General features: G+C 37.5%; 1 protein-coding gene across 4 annotated transcripts in view; it reads left to right on the forward strand.

The window, feature by feature from the left end:
• PLEKHA7 (pleckstrin homology domain containing A7) overlaps nt 1–10,748 on the forward strand; it is a 145,566-nt gene extending 134,818 nt beyond the window's left edge. For 2 of the 4 annotated variants that reach the window (XM_064425372.1, XM_064425373.1), the window contains 5 exons: nt 912–1,064; nt 3,566–3,699; nt 4,509–4,651; nt 7,869–7,977; nt 9,202–10,748. In XM_064425372.1, coding sequence (XP_064281442.1) covers nt 912–1,064; nt 3,566–3,699; nt 4,509–4,651; nt 7,869–7,966 — 528 coding nt within the window. In that variant the 3' untranslated portion in view covers nt 7,967–7,977; nt 9,202–10,748. The remainder of the gene's footprint in view (nt 1–911; nt 1,065–3,565; nt 3,700–4,508; nt 4,652–7,868; nt 7,978–9,201) is intronic. The other 2 variants (XM_064425374.1, XM_064425375.1) reach the window with 2 other exon arrangements.
• Nucleotides 10,749–12,248: the final 1,500 nt, after the last annotated feature.

Genomic DNA, 12,248 nt, shown 5'->3' on the forward strand with positions numbered 1-12,248 from the left:
GTCCCTTCTTTTTTTCTACTGCTTTTAGTATCATGTATGGTAAAGTTGCTCAGATATACTGGATAGAATGATGCTACAACTGAACTTAATTTTTTGAACAAAAAGGTATTGGTAGTATCCTTAAGTGTGAGTTTATGTGTAACTGTATTGTGTGTAGCTGTGTAGGGACTACCGTGCAGTGCTTTTAGGTACTCTATAATATTAGAGTACCTAAAAGCTTAGTTTAAATATACTAAATTTAAATATCAATAAATATTAAATAGTTCTGATTTATATTGCTAAATATTTACTTTTAAAGACTGTGTGGAAGACTTTTGCAGGTAGCTAGACTCTGCTTTTAGTAAAGTCTGAAGAGCTTAAAATTAAACTTTTTTTAAATTCAAGACAAGTTAACACTGATATACAATGTATTATCAACTTTAAACAGTAGGTATTATTCTAAAAAAGATGCATAAAATTTTCAAGTTGCGATTCTCAACCAGCACTGTAAATAGCCTTTCTCTGTAATCATTCACAACCACACAGCACTGCCTCTTTACAATGCCAAGGACTACTCTGCCAGCCTGTAGGCTCACTGGTAGTGACACCTGTGATTCCAAAGGTGTTGTTCCATGTGCCCATATTAATCAGCAAATGTAAAATTGGGATTAATAAATTTCTTAGAATCTAATACTGCTGAACATGTAAAATTAAACCATACTATGAATTCCTCACAGCACAGCTAGAGATCAAACCTCCCACCCTTAAGTACCAAGAAATGCAGTTTTATTTTATTTCTGTTGTCACTTCAGGGGTTTGCCCTGCTGATTCTTTCAGCAGCGTAGCTTTTGCTGCAGTAGTAATGTGCATTGCTGTATGGTGAGTTTGGCAGTATGGTTGAATGCTGTTAATTGTTTTGTATCTATTACCAGTGGAAACGAGAGCAAGAGTTTGATTTGCAGTTACTTGAGAGGGCAATTCGTGGAGAAGACAAGGATGAAAATGAATGGTTAAAAGTTCAGCCAGTAACAGTGACAGAAACAGACCTGGAGCCTCAAGACTATGATTTAGATATCAGCAGAGAGGTAACACTCACAATCTTTTGCCTCCTATTCTCTGTCCCAAAACATTAACCTTTCTAAGTTTTAGGCAGTGAATTCTCATCTTTTCTTTCAAAAGTTTGCTGGAAGTTTGAACTAAAAGGAATCTTTTGGGTACTGAAAATTTATGACCTGGCACCTTTGTAAGGTTTGTGTTGTGTTTTGGTAGAGGGAAGAAATTGAAAAGTTGGCTCTAGTCTTTTAAATATATATCTCAGGCTTTAAAGGGAAGACTGATTAAGTTAGGGAACATTCTGTAAATTGGGAAAAAAAGATGAGAAGACAACATAATTTGTATTTAAAAACAAGAAGCAGGAAAGGACAAGTTAGTTTCCCAGAGCTACCTCACTACTTTTCATGTTGACTGGCAAATGATGATAGAGAGAGGAAGCTCTGCTTTATTTGGGCTTGAGCAGAAAACATATTTCTGTCAGCTTTTGGAATGACTTGGTCGGTGTGCTGGGCACACAAGAGGTCTTTGCTCAGCTCCAGTAAGGGAGGAAATGCCAGTTTGAAATGCGATTGAGCCATCTGGTGGGAAGGAGAGAACACAGCAAGAGGAAAGGCTGCAGGGGCTACCTTGTGCTGTGTTAAATGCCATGGGAGATGGCAAACCAATACAACTATTAATGGTAATTAGATTAATAAGCACCTGTACTCTTCTGAAAGCTATTGGCAGAGTATAATTTGCAGACAGGGATATTTGTGAATGGTTTACTCTGTGAGTCATTATCAGTTGAACTCTAGGAATGAATTTAACTTTCTCTTAATCTTTGTATAATTTTTACAGAAAATACAGTGCTTCTGTAAACTTCAGAAACAGAAAATATCTTCTGTTCTTCTGCCTTTCCTTGTTGCATTCTGCTACTAATTTTTCTTTTCTAGAAGGTCTCTGGGGCTATGGGTATCACTGTGTACTTCCTTTGAGCCTTGCATAGGAGACATTTTTGCTCATAGGCATTTCTGTCCTGCTTCAGAGTAACTGAAGTAGGTCTGAGGCTCTGAGTGGAATGCTTATTTCTCAGTTTACCCAGGTTAGAATCATACACTTGTGTTGGAAGGGACTTTAAAGATGATCTAATTCCAGCCTCCTGCCATGGGCTGGGACACCTTCCACTTAACCAGAGCTCCATCCAACCCGGTCTTGTTGTCCTTTTCCATTTCACGTGGCCATTCTCTTCACCTGGTAGGCACTTCTGTGTTTGAGGTACCTCGGTGCCTCAGAAGGAAACACACTCAGTTCTGTCTTTAAGGAAATCCATCTACTCATGCAATGGTTAAGGGCTTTGTTATTCTGAAAGTGACGGGATGAGCTTATGTAGGTTAGATGTAGTATGGAGATAGAGATACACATTAAAGAAAAGTGTATATATGTCTATATCTAGACCTCCAGAGAGGAGTTGGATTCAAAAGTAGGGAAGTGTATTGGAAAAATATGGATTTTTCTGGAAGCATTGGCTTTGGGTTTCCCGATAAGAAAGTCTAAAAACTTGAGGCTGTGATTTTAATATGGTTGAGTGTGCCAGTGTGTGCTCTTGGCATGGGGATTTCCTGTGAATTACTCAGCCTAAACACTGGGGGTTAGGTGAGACCACTTTACATAATCCATTGAATTAGCGTGAACCAAGGTCAGTGGTGAAAAAATTTAGGATTATTTTCATTGAAAACTTTAAATTTTGAAGACTCATTGCCTCATGAGTGTTTTAACAAAATTCCAATAATAATAATAAAAAAATAGTTCTCCTTTACTTGATTTCCATTTATTCACACATCCTCTACTTTTGTTTTCAAAATTAGTCTGTTCTCTATGATGAGACTTGATTTTCAAAGGTTGTAAACTGTAATTTCACTGGGAGGAGTGAAAAGTTCCCACAAAGTAATTTATCCTAGTAAAAAATTGTTTCTAGCTTTCATGCAGTCATATTAAAAATTTCAGTCTACAGAATTTATGCAGTGTGTTTTTACAATTGCACAGTGTAGTGTATTTCTGTTTGCCTTTACTCCCCTCTGCTGCTCACAGATTATCCAGTCTCAAAAGAATGACACCCTGGGTTAAAACTTTGTGATACTTCCTCTCAGATGTAGGAAGTTCTGGCTGGCATGACACAACTATCATGACACTGATATCTCAGGTTGTCCAGTCAGTCTCAGAGTGGTTGCTTCTTTCTGCTGTAGGAGCTTTAGGCAGTGTCCTATTTTGGGCTCTAAGCCTGAGCTGAAGAAAGGTTTTCTGTTGATTCTGACTTCTTCTGTAATCCCTTTAAGTATTTGTTCAATCTATCTTCTGAAGTAAAAGAATCAGAGGGAACACTGTTGAAAGGGCATCAGCTAGATATCCAGAAGAAGTGTCAAGCGTCAGGTACATGTACTGACTGTGAAAATCCATGCTTTATTCTTTTCACTGTGTTCTCCCATTGAGGAGGATTTATCTCAATTTCTTTCAAGTCTTTGTTATTGAAAACTCGATGCTTGCTTTCTTTCTACAGTTGTCAAAACCTGAGAAGGTTGTAATTCCAGAACGTTATGTTGAACTGGAGCCAGAGGAGCCTCTTTCTACAGAAGAACTGGCAGCAAGGCAGCGTAAAGCAGAAAAGATAAAGAATATTCTTACTAAATCCAGGTTAGGTTTTAGGGTTTTTTCCAAATCTTGCACAGGGGCTCATGTTGAACATTGAGAACTAACATCATACAACAATCTTTATTTCTGTTACCTGAGTGCAACTTGTAGCTTTGAGAAAATGCGCTCAGAACTTACGTGGCATACTTAGAGCTGCTTTTTAAAACAAGGTAGAAGACATACTGATGTCTTTTGTATATGTCCATTTTCTTGTTTAGAGAGTCCAAAAACAGTACTAAGTCCTTACCAAACAACTGTCATCTGAGAGTGAGGAGGAAGGAAAAACACAAAGCTGGCCAAAATCAGAAGAAAAGTCAGCATGTTTGTTGTGGCCAGAGAGCTGGAGTTGTGAAACAACACTTTTGGCTACTTACAGCTAACATAGTCAGCTGAAACATTCCATTTCCAGAAATTGATATGTCAGGTACCTGCTCTCTCTTAGAAAGGGGTACAGCTTGAGGACCACCAGGTTTTTCCTTTTCTCTGAGCACTAGCAAGGAATTTTACTAACAACTTCAAGTAAATAGCACTTTTGTAGTGCTTTCATTTAAGCACATTAAGGATATTTCTAACTTTCAGATGTTCTTAAGGCTACGCAGAAATTGTGATTGAACGTGTGGTGACTGTCATTTTTCCTGGTGTGCTGTAGGTATTTGCATACAACATCAACCCTGTTTTAAAGAACTGCAATAAAATACAGAGCTTGATAGATGAGATCTGAAAACTGCTGTCTGAATCCAAGCTCGTTCTTATCTGCATGGTGGATTCTTTATGTTTGCAAATGTTAATGTTGTTTTTCACTTTCCCCCCAGTATGCACAATCTGCAGCCTACTGTTGCCCAGGACAAACACAACTCGATTGATTTAGATTCACAGCTGCAGGAGCAGGAGCGCATCATTACCATTTCATATGCTCTGGCTTCTGAAGCCTCTCAGAGGAGCAAGGAGGTAGCAGGTAATGCTTAGTTATTTACAAAATAACAGATATTCCTTTACCAGCTTCTCAAGTTGTGTGGGGTTGTTGCTGAACTCCTGGCATAAGAGAAAGTTTTAGTCATTCATATTCAAAATAGTGAAAAGGTAACAAATGGAGATGGGCTAATGATTTACATTGACTATTTGGCCTCCAGTGGACAGGATAAAGGGGGAAAAACACTACAATAATAAGTTCAGAACTTGGAAACTTGCTCTAAATAATAGTGCTAAAAAAATTAGCATTTTAATCCTCTATAATTACATTAAACCAAATACTTCTATGTTCATTTTTTGAAAGTAAATGGATCTGTGACTTCTAAAAACAGTCAAGAAAAGAGGATGTAAAATATTTTTTTAAAGAGAAAAATTCCCTGGTCTGATGGTTGAGATGAGGTTTGAATAATTTGCAGCTTGAGCTGTATGAGAACAGACTGAAAAAGACCTTGTAAAATGGGGATGGACATGTTTCTCTCTGGTGACCAGGATGAGAGGTCAGGGCAAGATAGCTGTGCAGGAATTCTGCTTGATGCCTGGAAATTAATGGATCCTTTGCAATATGTTGCTAAAAAGTGATAATTTCACTCTTGATTGCTTTATAGTTGAAATAAGTAAGAAATGTCAAGAGATTTGTATCACACAGTAATCCATGCAGCAGCGATTTCCCCAAGTGTCTGACTGGCCATTTATAACTGGCACCATTCACTGTTCCAGTGGAGAATGGAAATAATGGAAACTTCAACTATGATGGAGAAAAAATACGCACATTTCTCATCCAAAGTTGTCAGTTTCAACTTATGGCTCTTGCCACAGCAGCCCTTAAGACCTTCCCATTAAAGACAGATTATTGCAGTATCGGGATGCGTGACGTGCGCCTGCAGTAACAGCGTTGATTGAATGTGGCTGTACGCTCTGGGGTGCAGTGCCAGCTGAACCTGAGGGGAATGGCATTTTGAGGGCATGGAATGCATTTCCAAGATAGGGATCTTGAGACTTCAGAGAGTTTCTGTGGGTAATTTAACTGACTGGTAGGGAGAGAATGATTTGCTGAGGAGGTCAGATGTTATAAAGCTAAACCAAACAAACAGAAAAACAGAACTGTAAAATCGTGGGAGCAGTTCAGGAATAACCTTGTGGCTCTTCAGGCCATGGGTGTATCAACAGGGCTTTTCCACAGGTGCTTTTGTCCCAGTTTTATTGACCAGAGCCTTGTAACAGGTATTCCAATCCTTTGGTTATGCAGTGGGAACTTTTTTCATGAGGTATGAGCCAGTGGAGCATTTTACCACTTGAGTTCCAGCTTCTGCTGGGAAAAGGTCACACATCTGGGCTAAGATCAGGCCAGATGAGCACAGCTAGTACCTGAAATTATTCTTCTGTGTCAGTAAAAGAGCAGCATGCCTGCCCTACTCAAAGGTATTTGTTGGGCCAATTAAGTTACTTCTGGGTGTGCCTGAACTTGTAGCAACTGTACGCTGCTGAAATAGTTTTGATTTTTTAAAATGTTGTGTAGTGAATTTAGTATAGATTTCATTGCTGTAGGCTTTTTATTTATATATTTTAATTTTTTAATATTAAATTATCTCAAAAGTGTGATCCAACAATTTTTTTTAGATATATGTAGTCATAAAAATCTTAATTCTTTAGTTTCCTCAAAGAGGAAATTAAAGCATGTATTGGCACCGAAATGTTTAAATGCTGCTTCAGAAAATTTGCAGTCAGTTGTGAGATAAGTTTTAGTTTAATTTTCTTTGTGAATCATGGCAGCTGCCTCTTTTGTCTTTCAGGCACTTAAAGAAACCCTAACACAGTAGCCAAAGACTAAGGCTTTTAAGGAATTCCAAACTTTTATATTTGTGCACGCTTTTGTTGCCATACTTGTACCTCAAAAACTCACTTCTTGAAACATGTCTTTCTTTGATTTCAGTTATTTCTTAACGCCTTTAAAAGTAAACACCTTCCATGGTATTCTTAAAAAGAAAAAAAAAAAACACTAAAAAAACCCCAAACAAAAAAACTAGAGTGGTTTGGTTTTAATAGAAAATCTACAAACCAGAAAATAGTTCGGGTGTTTTAGTTATGGCCTATTTTCTGATGAATTAAGGTGATTAAAAAGGAAAGCATTTGACACTCTGCACAGCTGATTTTACATTCTCATTTAGTCTCATATTACAGATTCCTTCATGTTCTTATTTTTGTAGTTTGATTTTTGAAGTATGGGTTATCATTTGCTCCTTGATGATGAAGCTGACCGCATCTGAAAATCCCAAACTAGTCATGTAAATTGTTTTACAAAGATTTGTTTATGAAAAAGACTGTGAAGCTTAACTTTGCCCATTTTTCAGGGATGAGCAGTTATGTTGGGATACTATGCTAATATAAATCTTTTAAGATAAGTTGTAAATTTATGTAAAAATCTAACCATAGCATTTTAGAGTTTCTTCTGTTCCTAATAAGAAATCAACCTTCTGAGTAGAAATCATGCCAAGAATCTGGAAGATTAAAGTCAAATACAAGAGTGTTAAGAAGTCTTTTCCTATGTTGTGTGCTTTGGCCCTCCAAAACATAAAAGTAGAATTTTAGGTCGAGTTTCAATTTCTTCAGTTTTATGATTGTTTTCCAATACTATACCATTACTCAGATTTATAAACAAGACTATTTTTAATCATTCTATTATTTATCCTGTATTTTCTGGCTGAGATATGAAGATGTATTTATTGTATCATGTGCTGCACTAAGCAAAATGTTATACATATGTGTGATTTTGTAAACATTATATTTATGTATATTATTTTGTTTTCTGCTCACTGGCATATAACAAAGGAAATGCTGAAAACCTGTACAGCCTCAATGAAGTCTGGAAATTGAATTAGCAAATATAGCTGCTGGTCCAGAGCTTCAAAAGCTTTAAAAGCAGGGCTGATGAGAGTATGTCAGTGTTGTGTGCCTTCATAATGTTCCAGTGAAATTTCAGCTTAAGGTTGGTTGTCCATATTCTCATGCAAATAGGAATCTTTATTTGTTTAATTTATGCAAGGAGTGGAAAAAACAGCAGGTAGATATGCTGTTTACCTTTTGTTCCATATGACTACAATAGTGTAGCACCTCATTGCTCATCAGGTGGTAGAAAATTAAGGTGACTCCATTATGATGTGAATGTTTGATTGTGCAGCCTAATTCCTGTGTGTGATCCCTTCTAGCTCAGCAGTTGGCCTATCCACCCAAAGCACCCTCACCTTCTGTACCACAGCCACCTCACTCCCCCTTAAGCAATGGATTTCACTACACATTTGTTTAAACACCTTCCAAGTAAGAACTAACTGCTCTCAGCATGTCTGATCTGCCATCGTGCCTGTGCTGTGGCTTGCTAAATTTTAACTCCTTTACTAAACCAAGATTCCATCCGAATGAAAGCATGCAGCTGCTTTTTCAGGAACCTTTTGTCCTTGTAAATATTGCTTCTAATGAGCTAACACGTGGGCTGGCTGGTGAAGTCTTCAGTTCAGTGCTGTTGCTCTGCAGGTGAGGTGCTTCCTCAGTCCTACTGTGGTGAAGGGAGGAGACATCTGTGCTCTGGGTGACAGGGGGCCAGGTTTTCAGCAGCCCTCTGTACTCTGGTGGCTGCTCAGGGCAGTCAAAGAGAGAATCCAAAGTGCACCCCTGTACAAGCAGGGGCTTTCTTTGTGGGCTGGTGTCCTACATGTGAGTTTGCATCAGAGTCTTAGCTGAGGTGAGCTGAAAATTTGGCCCTTTGTGACTAATTCTGCAATGTTATGTTTGACTTTGATCATGCCTTTCATTGGATCATGTTAACAGAAGATTGGTTTTGTCTCTGGTTAGGTTATTTTGCCACTTCAGGTATTAAAATTGTGGTAATTTTATTGTCCTTACAAAGAAATATCTGTATTTATATCTCTTCTCAGTAGAATTAGCAGAGATTTCCCTGTTTGAAATTGGAAGTAGGAGAAGGTGTAAATATTGTATGCAACTGCTGAGTGTGCCCCCAGTTAAGACACTAGATATGCATCCATATTTTCCTTTTATATTATTCTTACCTTTCTGATTTTCTTTGGCTTAATTTTATTGCCTGAAATTGAACAAGAAGATAAAGCAGAGATGAAGTAGTAAGGAGGGTTGCTTGAGTAACTGAAATAATTGTACAGTGCCAGAGACTCGAGCAGGGGCTGGGGCTGACCTTCAGAGGTCCCTTCCTACCCCAACCATTCTGTGATTGCAGACTGACTTAAAAACACGTCCAGCACAAATACATGCACACAGATATACAGTTACAGATATGTATTTATATAAAGTTACATTTTCTTCAGAAAAAGAAAGAGTTGTGATGTGCTGGGCACACAGGAGCTTGAGCATCAGTGGCATCATGAGACAATTGTCGGCTTAACGTGTCTGTATGAATTGTATGAATCTGTCAAACTGCAAAAGGCTTAAAAAAAAAAGTTCCCTGCAATTTCTTACTACTTGGCATTGGTTGGCATTCAATATTTAACCATGTTTTATTTTCCTTCACACCAGCCAAAGCAGTCAGTGAACACTGACGTGAGACTGGAGGCAAATCCCGCTTTGTGACACCGTGCGGAGGACAGAGGAGATTCTTTTCCAGCTTTCTGTGGAGATACTCCTTGGATGGTGACACCTTCTTCTGGAAAGACATTCAGAGAATGATAGGGGAATTTTCTATGAAAATGAAGAGAACTGCAGATAATTTTTTATTTACTTCAGTTTAGTTCACACCTTTTATACAAATAAACGGCACTTTTAATAAACTCTGTAAAATACTGACAATGTATTTTTAGAATTATGTATTTTAGGTTTTTTTTTAATCAAGGGCTGAATTCATTTTAAAAGACACTTCTTGCATAGATACTAAAAAATGCTGTTACTTCCCCCTCAGGCTCGGATGCACATCGTAAAGTTTTGTGAAAAAACCCCTGCAAATTTGAGCAAACCTAGAAGCACATTGATAGGGTATGGATAGAGCTAACACGGGTGAGAGATTTGGTGAAAGGGTGTTTCAGATTGAATATTTTTGTAGAGATAATCACCCATCCTTTTGCCCATTAAATAATCCATTGCAAGAACTGTTAGCTTGAAATTTCTAAATATTAGTAACCACTGTATAGCTGAAATTTCCCAAGAAAGCCATAACAAAAGCCAGTTTTAACTCCCTTTTTTTATGATCCCAGATGATTAACTTGCTGGTATCAATCCACAGATTGTTAGGTTGCCCTTGAAAGTAGTGTTGCCCCCTCTATAACAAACAGCTAACAATTTTTTTTTTCAAGTTGAGATGTGAAAGAAGGTGATTTTTAATTAAAATATGTGAAGTAAGCAATAAACAATGACAATGTGTCATTTGGCTAGTAAATACATATTTTCCTTCTATTTTTTTCAATAGACATTACAGTATGATGTTCTGACTAGTATTTATCCTAGAAACAGCAAAACTAATGGAATGTGGCACATGCTAATTTCCTGTGTATGTTCACCTGGTGCTTATCTTTGCCAAACTTTGAAATTCTGTGCTGTACTTACACAGGGCAAAGGGTGAGCTGGTTAAAATAAGGAGAAAATAAGACTAAATGTACTGCTGCAACTATACTTTAAAAAACCTGTGTATGCATCGAATGCAACACATGCAAAAACTTCCCAATGTTATGTAATTGGTAGCCGAGTTCAGCTCTGGATGAGAAATAACTGAGAAATACTTCTGCAGTATTTTGTGAAACCACTAACTTGTTTATTCCCTGTGTTCAAGTAGTAGCTAAAACCCCCTTGGAATTGACCTTTGTATTTCAGACTTTAAGACAAATCATCATATATTAACACTATACTCAGAAATATTCTTAAAAGTATATATTTAGCTAATGCAATCTATTTTACCTCAATACTGCCAGTATCAACTTTAAAACCTTTTGCCAAAATAATGATTTATTTTTGCCTTTATAAAAAGTTTTGAAAGCATAAATGAATATTTTGCAAGAAAACATTAATTTAAATAAAATGTAACAGTTTGGAAAATGGTATATGTACATATTAAAATATTAACATAACTGACTCCTGTTGCCTCTGTCTTGTCTGCTCTCTTACCAGTGTCCAGCTAGTTGGAAATCCAGAGTCATTTGTGCTTTTATCATATCTTGCACTTCTTTGGTTCAAATCCCATTGAAGTTCCCCAGTTTTGCACTTACTTTACTGGGATTTGAATCAGGCTCTCTCTACACCAATTCTACATTTTGATGATTATTATTATATTAGTTGATGTTTTGTTTTGTTTTTGGAAATGTTTTCTAAGCAATTGATGAAATCTGTCTTTATTCTAGAATAGCAAGAGTGAGGTGTTGGCTGAGGGGAAAGTGATGGGCACTGGCAAAGCTCACTGGCAGCCTTTAACTTTTCAGCAGTTCCCTCAAAAGACACCCAAGTTGATGGAGAGCACTGGAGATGTTGAATTCTTCTGAGAAAAAAAACAATTGAAAGTGTTTTTGTGGCTTAGTGTTGACTGCACAAACTCGAGGGTGAGTGTTTGAGGATATGAGTCCTTGGCTTTTGGATGTGAGTGGCAGAAATTGGGAGCTGAGCTGCTTTAGGATGTGCTCATCCTGTTTTTGTGGGGCACAACAAAGCAGTGAAGGGAAGGGAGCACAGGCAGTGCTGCTCTGCAGGATGTGACAGATGTTCATTCTCTTTTCTTTGTCACACACACAAAATCTGCTCATTCAAGCTGGTGTGGAAAAGAAGGATTTCACCCTAAACAGTTGCGTTATTAACATTTTCAACTAAACCAGTCTTGATGGAAAGATTTTGGTCATGTCCCTAGTTAATCCCATATTTGGGAAAAAATTATAAGGTAATTTTTTTTCCAAAACCTTTTGTTGAATATATGAAATGCTGTTCTTAGTGCCCATCTTTTGTAAGGCTAGGTGTAGTTTTTAAATAGTAATGACTAGTTTTCCTATGCACAGCGTGTTTGGTTTGGGTCAATTTCCTTTTTCAGTTCTGTTTCTTTTAATCTACATGCTCTTTTTCAGGGTGTTACAGGCTACTTTGTAATATTAAAATTGGAAAAAAATTATGTTAACTCGCAGATCAATCTAATTTTGGTCAGAAAGTAGACTTTTTTTCCCCTCTGCCTATTTAACAGTGAAGTGTTTGGGACTAATTGAACTCAGTCATTAGAAAACAGTGTCAGTTCTTTTGATTGTGCTGTTTTTTAATTAGCGTTTTGTAATGTTATACCAAGCAAAAATTTTGCGGGCTGAATTCTCTTCCCAGGTACAGCTGTTTCCAATTTCTTCAGCCGAAGTTACTAAATGTTCACTGCCCAGCTGCATTTATTAAAAGTACAGCCTGATAGTTGTAAGTGGCACCTCTTTCACCTTTCTGGACTTGCACAACAGCCCCCACCCCTGTTTTTCACTATTATTTTAAAGTTTGTGTGATTGCTGGGCTGCAAGGAATCCTGCTGAGCACTGTTTGTCTTTGTGCATCTGTATTATGCTGTTTGTTTTAAAGGTCTGGGCAGGTAAGCAGTACTTACAGACATCCAGGCTCTTTTGAAA

Source organism: Passer domesticus, chromosome 6 (genome assembly GCF_036417665.1).
Source record: "Passer domesticus isolate bPasDom1 chromosome 6, bPasDom1.hap1, whole genome shotgun sequence".
NCBI classification, from domain to species: domain Eukaryota; kingdom Metazoa; phylum Chordata; class Aves; order Passeriformes; family Passeridae; genus Passer; species Passer domesticus.